Here is a 22,828-nt window from a genome sequence, read left to right as displayed (position 1 = left end):
CTGCTCATTTTATTCTTTTAACAGTGTTTTTCAAGGAACAGAATTCTCAATTTTGATGAAATCCAATTCATCATTTTTTTCCTGTAATTTTACTTCATTATAATTTATTTGAATATAAATTTAAGTTGCCACATGTGTCTATTGGATACTATACTGGACAGTACAGGTTGAGAGAAAGAGACAAAAGCAATAATAACAAGGATTAATAAATGGTGATAACTATTATTAAAAAAACAAACATGGAGATGGAGTTAGGCCACTCTGGCATTAAGGTTTCAGGGAAGGCCTCTTCTAAGTGAGGCTTTACTCTTTTATGAGTGAAAAAAAGATGCTATAAAAAGATTTCAAGAAGTAGGAACAGTTATTCAAAGATCCTGTGGTAAGAGAGAACATGATATGTTGGAGGAGCCAGTGCATAGAGGCTGTCTAAGAAGCTATTCTCTTTATTTTGTAGCCACATTTGGTATTTTAACCTGAAACAGAATCACCTACCTGGTTCATCCACATTTATTCGCTAGTCAGATGATTTGATTATTTCTAGAAATCAGGATTTTCTGTCACTTAGGCTCTTCAGAATAATATACAATAGGTTTGTATAGTAATTTCTAAAAATGTGGTTCTAAAAGATAATAGGAGCATATAGATAATGCTTCTGGATGATGCTGGAGAGAATTCTGGATTAATCCTTCTGGTTAATGCATCCTTGAGGATATCCACATTTGGATAGAAGAATTTTTATAAAATGAAATGGAAGCACGTATTATAGTAATTTCGATTAGGGATCATTTGTGTCATACTCAAGCACTCTGACCTTTTGGTCTCCATACTAGTTGAAAACTTCTTGAGTAAGATGGTTGTTGGGATAGGGAAGAAAGACTTACAGGCACAGAAATGGGATTTTAAAATAGCTCCAACATTAAAATGTAGCAGCTGTTGTTGAACACTTCATTCTGTCTTGTCTTTCTGCATTCTCTGGGTCCAAATCTGTTTATAGCAGCTCATGGTAGATCACCCCCAAGAGCCAACTTTGGCCACATGTTGTGTGTCTTATGCTGGGGTTTGAATGAAACATCTTGGTGAGTAAGCTTTAGTTTTACTCTAGAATACTGGGAAAATATTATGCCTGTGGATAAACCAATATTTTCCTGGATTCTTTCCTTGTGTTATTCACAAAGTGAATTGATAAAATCAGGTACATTATTTGTTTTGTCTCAGAGGAGTCTGAAATTACCAAAATCTGAATTAGATTCATCAGAAATCTCCTCTGTTATCACTGGTGTGATCCCCAAACTTGTGAGTGTACTTTGTTTCTTTGTCTGTAAAATGGTGGTAATAATCCATATCTTGTATAATTCACAAGTTGTTTCTTATGGGTCAGAAGAACAAAGTATATTCTGCACTCATAGGTACAGAAGCCAATTAGTTATCTTTTACCAGGTGAAAGGAGGTGTAAAGCAGTAAAGAGTTTTATTTCTTTGAATTTGATAAGAGAACATTTACATGCAAATGAATGGATGCTGTCTGTCTCATTCAGCTCAGGCTGCCATAACAGAATGCCCTAAATTGGATGGTTTAAACATCAGACATTGATGTCTTACAGTTCTGGAGGCTGTGGATTCCTATGATCAGGGCTGCCAGCCAGTTCAGTTTCTGCTTGAGGGTTCACTTGGCTTGTGGTTGGTGTCTTCTTTCTGTGTCTCTATGGGAGTGGGAGGAGAAGCAGGAAAAGGAGAAGAGAGGGAGAGAGGTAGAGAGGTAGAGATGGAGCTAGATACTTCTGTTCTCTTATAAAGGCACTAATCTCATCATAGGGGCCTCACTCTCATGACCTCATGCAAACCTAAATCACCTCCCAAAGACCCCCACCTCCTAATACCATGCATTGGAAATTAGACCTTCAGCATATGAATTTGGGGGGGCATAGACATCAGTCCATAATACTGTGCTTCAAAGTAGTCATCCTTGAAGTTAATAAATACCAAATAAGATAGAAACTTGAACAGAAAAATAAGAATTTAATGTTTATAATTTACAGGATAATAAAAGGAAATTTTAAAACCTCTTTAAGTGAATACCTAACTATGTATAATACACATCAGTTATATGAGGTAAGTATTATTAAGTTATTTCTACAGAAAAGGGACTGAGCCCTGCGAAGGCCACATGTAATAAACAGTAAAGCTAGAATTTTGACCAGATCTTCCAACTCTATTTCTTTTTCTAACTAGATTATAGATGCTTTGTTACTATTTATAACATAAGGTATAATAGAGAGTAGGATTGAATTCCATATAACCAGCTGAGAAAAGCACATTTGAGAGGTTTTTCTCCTGAGAGGTAATTTTCTTCTTTGGAGAGCAGAATCTCTACTTTCTCCATCTACCATTGAATGATAGGTTCACAGCTACCATTAGGTAAATTTTAGGTAACTGCCTTAGTCAGGGTTCTCCAGAGAAACAGATCAATGACAGTCCTGTGATCTGTCATCTGTAAGTTGAAGACCCAGGAAAGCTGGTCATTTAGTTCACCCCCAGCTTTTCCTGAGGAAAGATGAGATGAGATGTCCCAGCTCAACAGTGAGGCAGGAAAAAAGGGTCAAATTTCTCCTTCCTCCACTCTGTTCTGTGAAGGCCCTCAAGAGATTGACTGATGCCTACCCACTTTGGGGAGGACCATCTGCCTTATTAAATCCAGTGATATAAATGGTAATGTCATCCAGAAATACCTCACAGACACACCTAGAAATGTTTAATCTGGGCACCTTGTGGACAGCCATGTTGATCAATAAAATTAATCATCACAGTAAATATTAACTAATAGTGACAATAATTGGTCTGATTACCTTGGAAATGTGTGACTTTTATGCCTTAGTATCTGTCATTTTCAGAAGTTTTATATAAGGCACTCATCATACTTCTGGAGTTCCTTAGCGAGGTCTGCTTTCTAGGCTGATATGTCAGAAAGGCTGCTGTCAGAAAGCTCAGCATCTGGGCGCCTGGGTGGCTCAGTGGGTTAAGCCGCTGCCTTCGGCTCAGGTCATGATCTCAGGGTCCTGGGATCGAGTCCCGCATCGGGCTCTCTGCTCAGCAGGGAGCCTGCTTCCTCCTCTCTCTCTGCCTGCCTCTCTGCCTACTTGTGTTCTCTGTCAAATAAATAAATAAAATCTTTAAAAAAAAAAAAAAAAGAAAGCTCAGCATCTACAAATTTATAGAATTGTATTTCAAAGTTACATGTGGGTGCATTGAATTCTGTGCTCTCTGGACAGTCACATGTTTGGCACACCCCATTGAAACTCTCTCAATTCAGAAAACATTTTATGTCATGAATCCTGAGTGTAGGGAAAAACTCTTGTTTCCATAGTTATTTTTACTTACAATGTGAACACAACAGTGTGTCTTAACATGGCAAAAGAAAAATTAATTTATGACTCTAACATTCATGTGTTAGAATAATTTTTTTTAATCTTATTTATTTGACAGAGAGATACACTGAGAGAGGGAACATAAGCAGGGGGAGTGGGAGAAGGAGAAGCAGGCTTTCCGTGGAGCAGGGAGCCCAATGTGGGGCTCCATCCTAGGACCCTGGGATCATGACCAGAGCTGAAGGCAAACGCTTAACAACTGAGCCACCAGGAACCCCTAAATTGTATTTTTTATAAAACAAAACTTAAGGACAACCTTATTTTTACACATTTGTATAAAAATTAATTATCAATTTAAAGTAAAATAGTTAAAATAGAGAACTGCAACTTAGAGACTAAAAATTCACAAGTCACAGATACTAAATAGTGCACTTGTTGCTCTTGGTTCCAAGTGAAGATGTCTGTGAAACAATCTGTCTCTCTGATTTCGCCATTGTCCCAGGTTATGACTCAGGGAAAGGTCTGCAGGACAAAAGGTGGACCATATTCAGAAGGCAGTTCCTGCCTCCCCTCCCCCACAGTGTTCCGTAGACTGGGAGAGGTGACACAGCTTGATGGCACCTACAGTAAAGGAGACTTCAGTAACTGAGGTGTCTGAATCTTTTCAAAGTTCTTATCTTGCCATCCAGGACTTGTGGCTGTTCTTTTCAAAGTAAAGACATCTTTAGAACAACTCAACAAAAATATGTGATTATAAAGCTTGCCTTCCTAGAAGGTATTAGTAGCTGAAAATATACTAGATTTCAATTTAAATGGCCACTAATAAGGTCTGTAAACTAAAATATCACAGAAATAAATGGATATATAACTAACACGAAGTTTATGTATGTCTATGTATATGCACTATTTTGTAACTGTGATTCATTGGAGTTTCATGACTAGTACCTCTCTCATCCCCAGAGCATTTGGCAAAAACCTCTGTTACGGACTGAATGTGCCCTCTCTGCAAACTCACGCTGAAGTCCTGATGCCCTGGGTTAGATGAGGTCATGAGGGCAGAATCCCCATGGTCAGATTAGTGCCCTTAAAAGAGACCAGAGAGCTTACTTGCTCTTCTGTCTCTATCCCCCATGTGAGGAGGATACAGCTGGCAGGCAGCTGGCTACAGATGCGAAAGAAGGTCTCACCAAGAACTGAATCTGCTGCCACCTTAACTTTGGACTTGCCAGCCTCCAAAACTGTGAATACCAGGTGTCTAGATGTCTGTGGTTTGGTTTGCACAGTCTGTTTCTTATGGTAGCTGGGGCGCACTACCTCTGAAAGACAGTTTCATCGAGGGGAAAGCTTGCTGTCCCACTGGTATCCTAAATGTCGGAGATCTCAGGGCCTGTGCGCACAGAGCCCGCAGGCTAGATGCTCAGTTTGGTACTGGCAACGGCAGCCATTTCTGAAGCAGCTTTGGATGGGGGTGAGGGTTAGCCTTTGTTTACTTACAGAGAATTTAGCTTCAGTGTGGGAGGCTTGAAAGGGAGCAGAGGAAACTGCCTTCTGTCAGCCACCAATAATGGGGCTTGCAGGCAACACAGCCCAGTTTATTTTATAATTTTGTTTCAGTCTGAATTTCTTTATCTAGGACAAGTTTAGATTAGGAACATCCGACCAACAGCAGAAACAGTCCTATCAGCACTGTGTGTTGGTGGCGTGCTGAGCAGCCTTGACCTCTTTTTGACAGACAGCTGTCACATGGCACAACTGAAAGGTAAAACCTATTTCTGGATGTTTGGTCACTTGTGTGCGGACTCTGAAAATGGAACGCGTGTGTGCCCACATCAGCTCACATTTCAAAGATGTGGAAAACCCAGCTGCTCTGTGGCCTTTTGCTTTCCTTGTGTACCTGGATCCTAATTTATACCTAGGAGAGAATCTGTATTTCCTCTTCTACCCCTACATTGACCCTCTGAAACCTCAGCTTTGGCAGTAGTCTTTGCTAGGTTAGACTACATCTGAATCGGGATAGATGTGGGCCTGTTTTGCATTCCCATTTTATACATTGGTTTTTACCCTTATGGCTCCTGAGTTTGATGATCATACCCTTCCCCTCTGCATGAGGAAGGAGAGAGGGTGCTGCAAGGCAGAGCTTCCCAGCCATTAGAGATGTCTCTGCTACAGTCACCCCCTCAGCTGCTAGGCAGGTAGGCGCTACCAGGGCAGCCAGAGAGCCTCTGTTTAGCAGAGTGTGCCGTGGATGTGTAAATCCCATCACCTTGTCTGGGCCATGATGAGAGTAATGTTATGAAGCCCCACCTTGTAAGGGATAATTAGGGACAGGGCATTGGTGATTGTCCCTGTCTACTCCAGGGTGCTGCTGAAAAGGAATCGTGACCAGACATTGAAACTGGGCACTTTGCCAAAGAAGGAAGTCCAGCCAACTTCAAGGCCCACAGTGATACTCCAGAAGCCTGCGCAGGTCAGGTGGAGACAGAGGAACAAAGCATAACGTATAAGGGCAAGTCTGCTCTCCTCATGTTTGTTTATGGTCCGTACTTATGCGTTCCAGAGCCTCACTCCATATGTCACACTACTGTGGTGTTTTCCACATAATCTTACTCTGTTCTTTGAGCTAGGTCGGATGGCTCTGTCATCTCACAGAGAGGGTTCAGAAGTGAAGTGCTAGAACCAGGGTGCAGAATTTAGGTCCAGGGCCTCCTAGCCCAGTGCCCGTTCTCCTATGTTACATAGATTCTTGTGTTTATTGTTTTATTTCAAAACGGTTACCTTATAGAAGAAAGACAGACAAAAGTAAAAATATTTCTTTCTTAATCTCAGAAAAGAATTTATATCCTTCTAGTACGGTCTGGTGTGATGACATTTGTGTTAATTAAATGCCCAAATTGATTCTGGATGGGACGATTGTGAGGAAATAGAAGATCAGACACATCCCAGACCAAAGTGACAGTAGTGAGAAGCTTCAGCTCACCCAGTGGCTGAAACTTGGTTGTGACAATAGGGTGCAGAAGGAAGGTGCAAGGCTAAAACTAATTTTCTTGTTTCCTTGCAGAGCCAGTGTCCCTGAAGTATGTCTCCACAAATTAAATACTGCAGATGTTTCAGGAAGACAAGAAAGAAACAGCTTATTGCTTACAAAATTGTATAGACTAGCCACAAAGGATTAACGGTTAAATTTGAATAAGCTAATTTGTAAATTTGATTAATTTTTTTTTCTAGCCTTGAAACTTGAATTCTATAAAAGCTTTCCTCAAAACCCTCATTTTAATGCTATTCTAATTTTAAATGTTTGGAAGTGACTTCAGTACAGTTGATTTAAATTCAGCTGAAATGCTTAGATGTTTTTTTTCATGAAGTGATTGTAATGGAAGAAAGTATGAAAAATTGCAGTGCACCTGACTTACATCTTTTATCCTTTTCCTTTCATTTGATAGGCACTCGTTTCCTATAATCTCTTAAAATTAGGAATGACCAGATACAGAATGATTCAGAGGTTCCAAAAATAGTACTGTATCTCTTAGTTAATATGAAGTTAATTTCTAATGAGAGACTACCTACAGGTTGTTATGTAAACAGTGTTTTCTGAGTTGAAAATACAAGACAAAAAATATTTTTCTTCAGTTACCTGTCTACAGTTTCGTTTTCCTACATAGGCACACTCGTATCACCACCTTAAACTCTCAGATATGAGCAGTGTTAATTCACTGACTTAATCCACTGCTACTGAAAATTTACTGTGTGAAAATGGTGAGTCTAGGCCACAGGCGAGGATTGATGGGGCTATTACCCAGACCTCTGAGGAATTCAAATGGGGAGCCACACACACATTCATACAAAAACATCGTGGACAAAAAGCAAATAATTTTCATTTACTTGTATTGTACCACGATGATTATTATACACATAAAGAAAATTATGACTCTTGGCTATGAGCCAGTTTGCTGGGATGGAACCCAGTGGTTCTGTAGTTTGGTATTTAGCTCTTTATTTTTCTTTTTCACAGCTTTACTGAGATATAATTCACATGGCATGGTATATTCAGAGACTTGTGCATCTGTTGTCACAGTCAATTTCAGAATATTTTCATTACCCAAAAAGAAGTGCCACACCCCTTCATTATCATGTCCCAGTCACATTATCACCCCAAACTCTGGGCAAACACTAATCTGCTTTAAATTTCTGTAGACTTGTTCACTCTGAATGTTTCATGTAAATGGGACCATAATAACATGCAGTCCTTTGAGACTGACTTCTTTTAATAAGCACAATGTTTTCAAGATTCATCAGTGTTGTTACACATGTCAGTGTGTCTTTTATGGCCAAGTAATTCTCCATTGTCTGGATATACCACAGTGTGTTTGTTCATTCATCAGTTGATGGACATTGGGCTTGTTTTACACTTTTTAACTCTTATAAATAATGCTGCTGTGAACATTCACATGCATGTTTTTCTCTGGACATGTGTTCATTTTTCTTGTTTATATACCTGGGAGGGAATGTAGGATCCTATGTAACTCTATGTTTAGTAATTTGCAGAACTTCTGAACTAGGTCCCAAAGTGACAGCACCATTCGACATTCCCACTAGCGGTTTATGAGAGTTGAGTCAATCTGTGTCTTTGCTGGCACTTCCTATGTCTTTTTTATTATCGTCATCCTGATGAGTATAAAGTCACATTTCCTGGTTTTGGTTTGCATTTCCCTGATGGCTAATGATGTTGAGCATCTTCTCTTGTGCTTATTGGCCACCTGTATGTCTTCTTTAGAGAACTGTCCATTCAGAGCCTTTGCCCATTTAAAATCTGGCTTATTTATCTTTATTTAATTGTGACAATTCAACAGTAATTCTTTCTGTACAAATATTTTATCAGATAGATGATTTACAGGAATTTTCTTCTATTCTGTGGGTTTTCTTTTTACTTTCCTAATAGCACCCTTTGAAGTGTAGAAGTTTTTAATCTTGACTGAGTCCAATTTATATGTTTTTCTTTTGTTGCTTGTGCTTTTGGTGTCATATCTAAGAAACCACTGCCTACTCCAAGGTCACAAATGGTCTGCCTGTGTTTTTTTTTTTTTCTAATTTTTTTTAAATTTCAGATCTTGCTTTTAGATCTTTGATTCATGTTGAGTTAATTTTTATATATGGTATGAGATAGGAGTACAACTTAATTCTTTTGCATGTTGATATCCAGGTGTCCCTGCACCATTTGTTGGCAGGTAATTAACTTTAATCGTCAAATGTTTACCTGTAGTTCAAAGTGGTAAATGAGCACTATGTTAGAAGACGTAGTCTGCAGTATACAAGGATGACTCTTCCCCATCCAGTTCCATAGCAATGCTTACATTTCCTTAATAACAGCATTCCAGTGGAGCCCCTGAAAGGTTTGTATGGGGACAGTGATACAGATATGGAGGATAGTGGATTTTAAAATTCACATACACCTTCACTTACTGAGTATATAGTTTGTACCAGGCATCGTACTAGGCTTTGGGAATACAAAGAGATGCTTACTATAGAGCAGAATTCCAGTAAATAACTGTTAAAGGACTGGAGAAAGTTGGAAAGAAGTTACAGTCCCTGCTCTTTAGAAATGGGCAGATAGATAAATAATATAATATGAAATGCTATAACTGAGCCATAATATGCAAAGCAAGTTTGGAACACAGGGAATTGAACATATAATGAATATAACTGATTAAAGAAGAGTCAAAGTGGAAAGCAACTTGGGAATTAGCTGGTAATATTCCAGCAATTTTGCCATTATTGAAATATTTTTTAAAAATTAATTACAGGCATTCGGTTCTCATTTTCAATTATGACCTCTATTTTACTTCTTGGCAGAATAGGACTTTGCCTTTATTACTGAATGTAACTGCAGAAGAGACAGCTTAGAAAATCCAAGATCTAATAACTTTCTTCTGTTCATCTTATACTTCCCTAATAAATTGTTGTTAGTAAAAACACAGCCATTTTTAAAATGTAATCACATTTATTCCCTTCTACAACTTCTTCCAGGGTCCTCTTTATCTTTCCCAATTGGAAATGGACGGGTAAATAAATGCTACTTCATGTTTGTTTTTAGCTCATATAAAATTCTTGTCTAGGTAAGTGGTGCAATATCAAGAAAATCATTACCTAAAGTTTAATGCAATTAATTATTTAACCTATTATGTAGTTTGTCAATTTAGGAAAAAATAGATTACTAGGGCACCTGGGTGGCTCAGTTAAGCATTGCATTCTTGATTGGCTCAGGTCATGGTCTCAGGATTGTGTGATCGGGCCCTGCATCGGGTTCCGCACTGAGCATGGAGCCTGCTTGAGGTTCTCTCTCTCCCTTTCCCTTTGCCCCTCTCCCTTTTCTTCCTCCTCTTTCCCTCTCTTAAAAAAAAAAGAAAAAGAAAAAAGAAGAAGAAAAATAGATGACCTCTTTAAAAATATTCAATTCTAGAATGGCATCTAGTATTTGTGGGGTCATCTAGCTGTGAACATCAAGTATGTGGGCATTCTGAAAATTCATACTGTACGTTGTGATTTTTAAGCTAACAACAACAACAACAAAAAGCACTGTTTTAAACCTAGCCTCTGTTCCCTGTGAGGCAAAGAATCATAGTTTTTACTGTCATTGAACAACTGAAATGTGTTGGTGCTAGTATAGGCATAGCCTCAACCTGCCCTGACAAGCTTACACGGTAATCTATTTGTAGAGGAATCAGTAGTCTCTTTCTATTTTCAGGTATTGTATTTCACATCGTTGTTATAAACAAAAATGAAAATCCAAGTCTTTATTGCCTGAGAACAGATTCTTTGATAGATACGTGAATTTGTTTTGAAGTCACCATTGCCCCTTTGTTTTGCTATGCTTTTGAAAAAAAGAAAGAGTTCTGAATAATTTTAATGAGTTGACACCTAAATCTGTTATTAAGCTCCTATTATATTGCCCATGCTTAATACTTCTTTTTCTTTTTCTTTTTCTTTTCTTTTCTTTTTTTTTTTTTGAGAGAGAGAGAGACAAAAAGCACTGGGGGGAGGAGTGGAAGCAGGGGTAGAGTCAGAGACAGAATCTTAAGCCGGCTCCACACCCGGTAGGGAGCCCAGCACAGGGCTTGATCTCACCACCCTGAGATCATGACCTGAGCTGAAATCAAGAGTCTGAAGCTTAACCACCAAACCACCCAGGTGCTGCTAAGACTTCTAATTACTTACAAGAAGAATGAATCCTGTGAATATTAAATTGGCACATATAATGTTTATTTTTTTGCATATCTAGGGTAAATCTTTGGTGGACATTTAACATGAGACTATCAGAAATAGAAGGGATGTAAGAGACTGTGCAGTCCAAATTTTCTAATTTTCTAGATTAGAAAATGAAAGTCCAGAGAAGTGACTGAATTGCATTGGGTTGCATATCTCAATAGTGGTGAGACTTACTACAAACAGTAGGATCTCAAATAAAAATAACATTCTTCCAGTTGTTTGATTACATTCTGCTGCCCGTGAATCCTCTAGATGAGGTAGATGCACTCTACATTTGACTCCTCGTACGTCTGATAATTTTGTAACTAAGGAAACATGGTCTAATTACTGTGGATATGGACCCCTGTGTTAGGTGTCCATGAGAAACTCCTATTTTAAAAGCACTTTTACAGAAGAAGATTGGCCACCCTTATTTGATCATTCATTCTCATGTTTAACAGCCATCGCTCTCAGGAAGATTTCTTTATGTCAAAGGTTTCAACCCATGAATCCCTAAGGAATCCATGTTATGCAGGTCTCTGAACCCCTTGAAATTATGTGTGCAATGTAATTCACAGCTTTTTAAGATTTTTCAGAGAACCACTACCCAAGATCAATGTGGTTTCTCAGTCTACATTTTAGCAACAATTCTTTTTGTGTTCTCTTCCTTGGAAGACACTTTCTATCATCCATATTATGGCCTGGCATTAATTTGAAGATTATTTCTCCTTCCAAATGAAGAACTTCAGATCATACTAACTTTTCTCACAGACTCTTCTTTCCCCAACACTTTCAACCCTATTTTGAACATTTCTTTTGAACATTTCTAAATTCTTTGCAAACCTGAAAGGCGAGGAGTGCAGAATTGGAAATCCTGTATGAATGAAGCTTCAGTGAGGTGCTTGGTGTCAGAGGGTTAGAGGCCACAGAAGCAAGGCTGCTGAGATAGATCCAGGAATGTGGTTCCACTAAGGTAGACTAGGCACACCCTAGTCTAGCTCAAAATGGAGGATAAGGAGCCCGGTAAGACTTAAAGGATTCAGCACCTTTCAAAGTTCAAAGCATAGTAAATAGATGCTGAAAAAAGGGAGTTCAAAGGATTGGAGGTAGGAGTCTAGCCCAGATCCAAAAGTGAAGCAGAATCCTCTGAATATGTCCCTGTGAACAAATCGCCATCCTTGTGAGGAAAATCAGTCTTTCACTGTTGAGACTCTTCACATGGGGACAGGCCACAGGACCTTGCAGTGCAAGTACATGTCTCCCAGATTTTCTTTCCTCCCCCTGCCCCCTCTGCAGTCACTCACACTAGCCTCAGAATGGTGGATCAGGAGAGTTATGTTCCCAAGAGATGTGAGTAATGGCAGCAGTGGCAAGGAGCTGGCAATCTGTAATATAGAATGTAGATTACCAAAATCACAGACTTTTCTGGGAATCTGATGAAAACTATGGGATTTCTCTCCAGAAAGAAGGCATAAGGACCCATCGTGTAAACAAGAAAGGTATACAATTTAACCTTCCCTACAACTTATTCCTGGTGAATTATTCCTGTTTGAGAAGTATGGTATTGTCTATTTCCCACCCATTTACTTCCTGTCTTTTATTCATGGTTTATGTAATTGTGTCCGTTGCTCTCTGAGCGATACTAAGGAGGTTTGAGCATATAGTTTCCACATGTGAGCCTAAAGATTAAGGTGGGGACAGCAACACTGAGGCAGGACAGTAACTGTGGAAAGATCCTGAGGACATGGTGAATCAGGGGGATAGGAATTGTACCAAAGAAGTCCAGTATCCCTTTCTCACTAGATGATTATTCCCCTGTTCCTGTGCTAGGATCTAGGTTAGATTTTACTAGAAATAGTCCCTTTATGAATAATGTAATGAGGTATACTGATCCTGAACCAGTTCGTTTTCTGTAGCTCCTCCTAAAGCAGCACCCAGTTCCCCGGATGGCTGGCCTAGGCCCTCCGGCGGCAGGGGAGGCAGGGGAGACCTCTGGCCAGGATTAGGTGAGAGAATAGAGCAGGAAGGACGGCCACAGCCTGGATGTCACTCCTGCCCGTTAAGGAGCAAATTGCTGGTTTCACTCATTAGTTTCCAGCAGCAGGCCCACTGACTCTGTCTAGAATTGTTAAATATGTAAGACTGAATGTAGAGAGTGATTATCTGGATCATCCGAGTTGAATAATTCTCCATTTACCAAAAATTATACAAATACTGTCTGAAACAAAGTTCTTGAATTATAGTTAAGCCTATGTTTATATACCACTAAGAATAAGGAAAAAAAATGGTCTTTTTGTCTTTTTTTTTTTTTTTTTAAGTTACAGCCAAAAAAAAAAAAAAATCTGTTTGAAAGATGGGATCCCTAAATGTGTAAATATTTAAGTGTATTAAATGTGTAAGAATCTAGTTTCTTTTGCTGTAATGGTTTTATTTTTTTCTTTTTTCTCCCTTTACTTGATCTCTTCAAATCCTGACTTTCCTTGAGGCCTAGTTTGGGGCCTGTCCTGCCTATGAAAGAGAGACAATAGAGCTACTCAGATGGCATTTTGGAGTATAAATGAGATTGTCCAGTCCTGCCTCTGGCAGAGGGGCTGGAACATAGTAAGCAATTTATCTATTAGCTACAGTTGATGCAAATAGGATGCTAATGGCTACTTTTCCCAAATACTCTGATCAACATTTAACTCTATGGCCATAAAAAATATTTAAAGCCTTACTACTTTCTGACACTTACTATCCTAATTACAATTTTATGTTATCTCTACAGTGAGATTGCAGACTCTGAGAGGCAAGGGCAGGCAATACAAAATTTGCTGAATTGGTTTCAAAATTGGCACTTACTTGCTTTACAAGTCATATGGTCTTCATTTTGCTTATTTATTTTTTTTCTCAACAGAAAATGAAAACACTTGCAGAAAGGAGGAGGAGTGCCCCATCTCTTATCCTGGATAAAGCCCTACAAAAAAGGCCCAGTACCAAGTAAGTGAATAGCCTTGTTTTACACATTTGGTATGTGCTGTTGTTTTTTATATGAGGTTTTTTGTTTTTTATCAGCACCAAAATTCTCTGTTTAATAATAGAAGACACGACTTCTGTGCTGTTATTTGATAAAGTGTGTATTTTATGTGACTCATAAAACCTTTTAGAGCTGGTCTATATGATTTAAAACTAATTTAAAAATCTTCATCTCTTAGTACACAAATGTGCAGGCTCTGCATATTGTTGAAGTTTATTTATAGAAACAAGTAGCAATCAAAATACGAAAAGATGAGTTATTTTAACCACCCACATATCTTGATTATGCACAAACTTTAGCTCATTTTTTATCATAAGGTGATACTTGTGCCTGGGTATGAGGTAAATTTTTACCAATTTTAGGTATGAAGAAAGATAACCAAATTGAGATTATAAAAATGGAATGCTGACTTCTTATATGTGTTATTAAATTAATTAGTGAATTAACCAGTCGAATTTGAAGTAGAAAAACAGGCTAGCTTACTGTGGAAATGACCATTTCCCCCATTAAGATTAAATACCATTTCAATAGACATTTTAAGCAAGTCTTTCATAATACGCAGAAATTGAATGAGTATTCAGTCATTAACTTATTTATTAATTTTTAAATGGCATTTTAACCAGGAGCAGTTTTTATGTTCAAAGGAATCCTGTGATTATTTTCCTCTAATCTGTGAATCCTTTTATATAAAGTGAAATCTTTATCCCCTTTACTTAAAATGAGAGAATACCTGGTATTTCTATGAATGATGTGCTAATTTAACATAAAATCTGTATGAAGGCATGGCGGGTTTTTTTTCAGTGCCAAAAATAAATTACAGAACCAAATCCCAATCAGTGAAACTTCCAGAGTACTGTGGTCACTCTCTTAGTACTCAGCATGTTCTCAGACTCCGGCAGTTCCCCCACCTGTCCCTAGAAGATACATTAGGCATGGGTTGATCAGGAAATGTAAATTACTTTTTTTTTTTTAAGATTTTATTTATTTGACAGAGAGAGATCACAAGTAGGCAGAGAGGCAAGCAGAGAGAAAGAGAGAGAGAGGAGGAAGCAGGCTCCCTGGCGAGCAGAGAGCCCAATGTGGGACTCGATCCCAGAACCCCGAGATCATGACCTGAGCTGAAGGCAGAGGCTTAACCCACTGAGCCACCCAGGCGCCCGTAAATTACTTTTAATAGAAGCCTAATCAAAATGTAATTAGGAAGATACTCTTCTTCCAAATAAATAATAATTTTCAGTGCCTATATAAATGACTTCTGGATTATTTGCATTAATTTACCTTTGCCTTAGTGTGGGAAAAAGATAATGGTAATATTTTTACAGTTTGACCTTGATTATTTAGAAAACTCAGGAGTAAGTATTTTTGGGGGGAGGCAGAGAGAGGACGCAGAATTATTAGTACAACTGTATATATGGATATATTATACATATAAAAATAGCTTTATTATCTACTTTTGAAAAAACAGTTTTAGGTATAATTTCTTATTGGAAGCTTCTAGGATAGAGGTGTCTTAGGCTTTTCAATTATAATATATAATATATAGTTTAAAATCTGATATAAGTATCTGATATAAATATCAGAGAATCTTCAGCCCAAGATCAGGTCAGTAGTGGCCTGTAGTGGTCAGTAGTGGCCTACTTACTCCTAAGCTTGTGAGAATCTGTAATAGTATACATGTAGATACTTAAAGTTTGTGTTTGGAAGTTTGGAATTTTGTGGAGCATTTGAGTTTATCTCAGCAATTTAGTGGGGAGCATTTGAGTTTATCTCAGCAATTTAGTGGGCAATGGCCAGAGATGGTAAGCATCATGTAATGCACAGGTTGTCATGCAAATCATAGAATTGTGGGGTACCTCTGTGGCTTTGAGGGTCCCATGCATGGCATGTTTGTGAAGGGAGCTGAACAACTTTATACTTATCTCTGCCTATAACTTAACTTTATTTTACATAAAAAGACAAGGTATGCTTTTGTTTTAATAAACACTAAATTTTCCAGAAATGCCACTACCTCACGTATCAAAAGATAATTGTACTTTATAATGTTTGGGACCATTTCAAAAAATCATTTGACTTCATTTTCCTGTACTTGTGTGTTATGGTATCTTACCATCTGACTTTTCTTAAATTTAAATATATGAACTGTACATAGTATAAGCATCTGAGCACTTCATTGTCTTTTAGTACAGTCCTGCAAGAGCATGTACCTATTGAAATACATAATTTATTATTAATTACTATTATTCTATTTTCCTTTTGTATTACTGTTAGGGCATTACATTGATACTTTTGAAATTCTGTTAAATATCTGTGAATTTCATTTCATGATAGAAAAGGAGGAATGGAAATGAATACATACACATAGATGTTGGTATCACATTAGGAAACTGGGTCTAATAAGGTTGAGAAGGAAGAGGCAGATGAAGTACCGGGTCAGATACATTGACAACACTTAAAACCCACCTTACTGGAATTGTTGTGAGTTAGAGAACCAGTGCGCTAATACACAGCCATGTCCTTCCCCATTCTGGCCTTCCCATCACCTCCGCAATAATTAGGGCTTACTTTAGAGTCAGCTCCCCAAAATTCTGCCTCAGAAATAATGGAATATGGTGGACTTGTATAAAGATAACCACAGGAAAAAAGCTATTTAAGTTGAAGTTGTATATGTTTTAGTCTTCAATTTATTTCTTATGAGCCTCTCCAGGTCAATAAAGTGAGTGAATAGCGCAGGGGAATAGGGTCTTCATCTGTTGTACGGAAATAGTGCTTTTACTCTGTGCAACGTTGGGCAGTCAGTGTGTACAAAAAGAAAGCTGTTGGGTATTGAATGTGTACAGGTTTTTGTAGGTAATATAATCTCTGGATTGGAAGGAACTATAAAGGTCTTCTAGTTTGGTGGTTTCCAAAACTTTCTAGTTAGTGTTCTACAGTGGGATCCAGACAGCTGCAAAATTGTCACAAACTCCTCATGGTTGGTTCCAATATACCCTTGGTGGAGAACCACTATGGCAAGCTACAAAAGAATCCCTTTTTTAAAGATTTTATTTATTTATCAGAGAGAGAGAGAGGGGGAGAGAGCGAGCACAGGCAGACAGAATGGCAGGCAGAGGCAGAGGGAGAAGCAGGCTCCCTGCCGAGCAAGGAACCCGATGTGGGACTCGATCCCAGGACGCTGGGATCATGACCTGAGCCGAAGGCAGTTGCTTAACCAACTGAGCCACGCAGGCGTCCCAAAAGAATCCCTTTTTTAAAAGAGTGGTTTTAGGGAAAGCTGGGTGGCTTGGTCAGTTAAGTGTCCGACTCTTGATTTCAACTCAGGGTTGTGAGATCCAGCCCCATGTTGGGCTCCATGCTCTGCACCGAGTCTGCGTGAGATCCTGTCTCTTCTTCTGCACCTCCCCACCCCTGTACATATGTGCTTACTCTCTCTCTCTCTCTTTCAAATAAATAAATAAAATAATCTTTTAAAAAAAGAATTTTGCTTACTATCAGTTGCACCCAGGAAACATGAAAACCTTCTAAAGGCCAAGCTGATAGCATACTTGCTTCAATTAGAACTTTATACAATAAGATCTAGTACCTTAAAAGAATAAAGAATCTTTATTATTTCTTTACATGTAATATCATGGGAACTAAACTGTAAAAGAAATAGAGTACTGTAGCACTTCATATTTCTTGAATTAAATACACAGTCACCCTTACTGAATTTTGGCATTGTGACAGAATTTTACTGTTTCTACTGTGGTTTCCCAGTAATGTGTTGCTTAGTAATTAATGATGGTAAAAGTTTTGTCCAAAGTTTAGCAAATATCTGCAGGGGATTTATAAGAATCATTTCATTTAATAGCTGTTGCACCTCAATTTTTATTGAATTTAATGAATAAGAATTTATTTATTTATTTATTATTTATTTTAATAAGATACTATCTTTATTTATTTTTGTATTTAAAATTTTTTTGGCTTTATTTTATTTTTTCAGTGTTCCAATATTCATTGTTCATGCATCATACCCAGTGCTCTGTGCAATATGTGCCCTCCTTAATACCCACCGCCAGCTAGTTTTAAAAGAGAGGGAACACTTAGGTTAATTGGTGAGTTAACTATGTTGAAGTTTTATTTCCTGTGTTCTTGGATCAGCCCTTATAGTACATAAGAAGGGGTGGTTTATAGATCTTTAGCTTTTCTTTTTTGTATGTGGATATCATTCAGATCAGCTAGAGGAGATTTCTCTAAGTAATTATGTTAGTAAGTGTCATAGTGGTTCTCCCACGTGGCTGCATTCAGCTGTTTTTACTCTCAACTTAGCAGCATTCAGTTCTGTATTTGAGAACAGCCTCACCTCATGTAGCGTCCTCATGGGGACATTCTGGGCACCTAATCAGAAGACTTAGTTTCCTTAAATGTAAACTGAGACTGTATAGAACTTACTTTCTCATGAGACCCTTCTACCTCTAGTTCTATGGCTGTATAATAAAGATTTGTGAAATTCAGTCAGAAGACTTCCTTATGTGTACTCTGAATTCTAGTCATTCTTACTACTTGCAGTGCCCTCGGCATATTGTGCTCTCACATTGGCTCAGGTGTCACTTCCTTCAGGCGTGCCTCTAACCCATTAGAGATAACATTCACACTTCTGGAGCTTTTTATCCTAAGCATTCCTGCCCCTGCTTTGGCATCACCATCTATGTCATGCTCCCTTGAAAGTCACTGACATTTAAAATGGGACATTCTGCCCGTTCTGTCCCATGCAGGGACATACCTGCCATTTTGAACATAACTTGTGTTCAATTATTATTTGTTGGCTGAATTGGTGAGTGAGTAAGTGACTCCATTTCCAAACCAGAACAGAACTTAGTAAGTTTGCACAGTTTAGTAGTTTCTTAAATTTCTGCCTTTCCTGCCCTCCCGTAGGTAGTCAGCACATGAGAGACTTTCCTTGTTCGTCAGTATTATTGGTGAAATTCTAGCTAGGAAGAAAGGCAGATTGTTTTTGACAAAGTGACTCTGAGTTATTGTTAGGAAGTTTTCTCATGCAGCAAAATACCCCACGAACTCATGTATCTGATCTAGAAGTACCACATTTATTGGCATTCTCATGGTATTTCTTCATTGTTTACTCAGGGAGAGTTCAAGTCATACAGATTCAAGTCACACAGAGTTTCAAGTCATACAGAGTTTCCCTCCAGAAGTTCGCTTGTTTTGATAGGTACCACCCTGTAGAAGTTACACAAAAATGTACCCACTTTTGTTTTTAGTTACAATCTGTTAGCACTTTTCAGTTGATATTCACCTATTTCCATCCCCACACCCGAATTAATTTACTGTGTGTGTGCTGTTTGCAAGACTTTGTGTTAGGGACTTTACATAGGTTCCCTTTTCAATCTCTGCTCCCTGCTGCTGAGAGGACAGGCAGGGCAGCACTGTGATGCCACAGGAAAGGCTGGGGCTTTAGCTGCATTCCCATGCCAGCTGTCCATCCTGACTTTCTGTGTGACCTTGGAAAAATCACTTATTCTCTGAGTGTCAGTGTTTTCCTCTGTAAAGTATAAATCTAATGCTTTCATCACAAAATATGAAGTGCGAAAATTCTTAGAAAATTGACTTTATTATTATTAGTAGCCTCTTTCCTTCCCTTAGATGTATTTCATTTTCAATCTTTAAACCTCCTGACTCATCCAGCAAAGTCAAATTTGTTAGTGAAAAATCCCACTTCATCATTATAGCATTGTATAACCAGAAGTAACTCATTGAGCCTGGATCCTTATGTGGTGGAAATTGAGTCAAACATTTGCCCTAGGTCACCAGTTGATTATAGACTTAAGAGATGGGATTGGAAGTGGCAGGTCTCTGGTTTTGATGGTATTTTCTTTGCATCAGTCAAACAAAGGGCTATGATATAGTGTCTAAGAGCATGGATTCTTGAGCCAGATTGCCAGGTGTGACTCCTGATACTGGTCCTTACTAGCTTTATGATGTTGGGTAAGTTTTTAAACCAGGGATAATAACCTATCTTATAAGATTGTAAAGAAGACTAAATGGGTCTTACATATGTAAATTCCTTAATGTAATCACCAGCCTGTAATCAGTGCTGTATGTCTGAAAGTTATTGTTAGTAGTAGTAGTAGTAGTACTAGCAGTAGCAGTAGTACCAACAGAAGTAGAAGTATACAGAATGCTCATAGAAAAACTCTCTGAGCACCACAGCAGATTAGAAATAAAAAGGGGGGAAAGATGCAGTCTAGAAGCTAACTGGTCTCTAATACTAAATTCATTTTACAAGACAATTATATTTCTGGATCTGGCCTGATGCAGGATTAACTCAGAACATTTGGTATTTATTCTTGGTAGACCCTGACAACTCTTGAGGTCTCCCTAAGCAGAAGTTCAAAGTATGCCTAGAATGATTCTGGGAAATAAGGTCCTAAGACAAGGAGAATTGACATGGTTTGCTTGGCCCCTCCAGACAAAGGTCTTGAGGAGAGCCATATGTGCCAAACTATGAATCAAGATGAGACATATACAGAACTGGCCAGTCTGGGATAGGGATGCTAGGATGAGCGAGCCACATCAGAAGGTACTGGAGAACTAGGACAGCAGCTGTTTGTTGGCTGGCTTCTGCTTCCTTTTGGTCAGTTCATTCCTGTTGTGCATGACTACACACACATACACACACACACACACACACACATGCACACATGCACACTAACATTACCTTACCTAGGCTATCCCCCATTGTGTTCTACAAATTTCTCATTACCCCATTTCCTTTTTTTCTCTGTTATGTTAGCATTATAACTTTAATACTTATCTAAAGTAGATGATAACACATCATCCTTTCATATGCAAGGAGTACATTTGTACTCTGGAGTGGTTTACTAAGGAGTGTGGCCAAGTCTCCCTTCATCGCAGAATGAAAAACTACCTCCACTTGTGATTGTTCAGTGTGAACTTTCCAGATATGGTAACTGGAATGAATTGAATGGCCTCATAAAGGCCATTCTCATACTGAAAACCCTAGGATAGTTGTGGTGACAGTTAAATATAATTTACCAGAAAGGTGAGTTACTAGACTTTCTTTTGGAACTCTGTATACCTTCCCTATCTAGATACAGTTTCTTGGCACAAGACTTTGAAATAAGATATTGAATTTTAGAGGAACTTTTTAAAAATCCTTAATACCTTTTCAAAATCACAAATAAAGTACATAGACACATTATCTTAGAAGAAAACCTGTGCCGGATACTCATCATTGTGCTGCCTTGCACTCTGTGCCAGCTGGCTCTGCAGGAGGCCTCTTCTTAGAGTTTGGGACATGCATTCATTGGTTTTCATTGAAAGACACATAGGTAATTCAAGGTGTGTGATCAGAAGAACACCAAGTAGGATTTAGATACTTGAAGATTGCCAGCGGCCTGCAGGATCCCTCTTTCCTTGTGAGGAACATTTTCCAAAGTTGTAAGATTTGGTTGTAAAGGAAAGAGACAGCTATTGCTTTATAAAGTGGCAAAGTTGGCAAATTTTTACCAAAATGGAACTTATTGCTTTATTAAAAGAAAAAGACTTTCCAGACCCACAGATCACCTTATTCTTTTCAAACTACTTTTCATCTTCTTTCAAAAATAACCAAATACATCTGTTCCTGGTGTGTTGTGCTGTTTTCCTATGGCATGATGCTGGGAGGGCATCATCAGAAGATTATATTAAGTGTCTCCACATTCTAGTGCAATTTGAGAGTCAAATTAATTTATTTTTGCCCTTGCAGAACAGTGCATTCATTTAATTTCTTCTTCCCAACTATAGCTTAATTTGCTCACTGCAGTTATGATTTAATTTTATCTTTCATATGGGCACCAGGAAAGCACTGACTGCCACATTAGTGATATTTACTCCCCATTCACACCCCTCTCATGGGGCTGGCCACTGTCCTGAGACATTCTTACTCTACTGGACTATGTCTTCCCTTCCCCTGTGCAGTTTGAAAGCTAGGATTCCTCAGAGGAGCTTTAAAGTTCCATTACTGACTTTCCTTCAGAACCCTGAAAAAAGGACTTGGAGGGAGGTGGAAGAATAATTGTCACTACTATCAAGAAGCTTCATAGAATGGTGGTTAAGAAAGTGTGGACCTTGCAGCCATCCTACCTGGGTAGAACCTGGCCCTGCTTCTTACCAAGAGAAAGAATTTTGGACAAGTTCCTTAACCTCTTAAGGCCTCGCTTTCCTCATCTATAAAACGAGGATGACCTTATAGGGGATTCAGAGAGTTGATACTGTAATGCATCTGGCACACTGTAAGTATTATGTAAGTTTTCTTTATTAAATAAAACTGTTGAAAATACATAAATCCTTGCTCTGCCCTGTCACATGGTGTATAATTTCTTAGTGTTCCATGTTTAGGACTTGTTTTCTCAACTTGTCTATCTGCTTTGTGAGTGAAGGGACCACGTCTTCATTCTTCACATCTCCATGTTCAGTGGTGGGTATGGAAGAGAGACTCTGTAATATTCGCTGAGCTGAATGAGTGATTCCTTCCTCTTCCAGCTAAGTAGGACAGCTCTCAGTTGGAATGGAAAGAAGGGTAAGAGTCCACTACTGCCTGAGAAAGTAACACAGCCAGCATCAGAAAACCACAGAAAGAAGTATCACTTCTGGAGTGACTGGCTGTTTAATAGATGCGATGTAATGCTTGCATCTGTGCTATGAGTCACTGCCATTAGTTCTCTGATGTGTAGCTCCTGGTGTATTGAGAAGACACAGAGAATGGGGTCTTATTCCTCCTCAATCACTGCATGACCTCGGTAGAGTCACTTAGCCTTTCTGCAACAAGGACCGTTTGCTCATCTGTCAGTGGTAGAAAGGAGGGGAGAGTGAGGTTGACTAAGTCATTTATGTACTTCTTCCACCAGACCTCAACTTCACAGTTTTGTTTCTTTATACTAATTGTAGCTTCATCACATAGAGAACAGAAAATGGTATGACTGTTCCTTGGAAACCTTTTTATCACAACTCTTGCATCCCTAGGAGTATGTCTGTGGTGCTGCTAAGAACTATGTATCCTGGCTGTCCTCCTTCATTGCAAAGGTCAAGCATTCACTTGTGTGGGATTTTGGTCTGTTTATTGTTATAATGTCATTTTGGTAGCTGGCCTCCATAATGACCGTAGGGATTCCCACCTCCTGGTGTTCACACTCTTGTCTAGTCCCCTCCCACTCTGA

General features: G+C 38.6%; 1 protein-coding gene across 5 annotated transcripts in view; it reads left to right on the top strand.

The window, feature by feature from the left end:
- Window positions 1-22,828, top strand: part of ARHGAP20 (Rho GTPase activating protein 20) — a 128,570-nt gene that overhangs the window by 6,005 nt on the left and 99,737 nt on the right. For all 5 annotated transcript variants that reach the window (XM_032356729.1, XM_032356725.1, XM_032356726.1 and 2 more), the window contains one exon: window positions 13,497-13,579. In XM_032356729.1, coding sequence (XP_032212620.1) covers window positions 13,500-13,579 — 80 coding nt within the window. In that variant the 5' untranslated portion in view covers window positions 13,497-13,499. The remainder of the gene's footprint in view (window positions 1-13,496; window positions 13,580-22,828) is intronic.

This window comes from Mustela erminea, chromosome 9 (genome assembly GCF_009829155.1).
Source record: "Mustela erminea isolate mMusErm1 chromosome 9, mMusErm1.Pri, whole genome shotgun sequence".
Lineage (NCBI taxonomy): Eukaryota > Metazoa > Chordata > Mammalia > Carnivora > Mustelidae > Mustela > Mustela erminea.
This window is presented reverse-complemented; position numbering and strand designations above follow the sequence as displayed.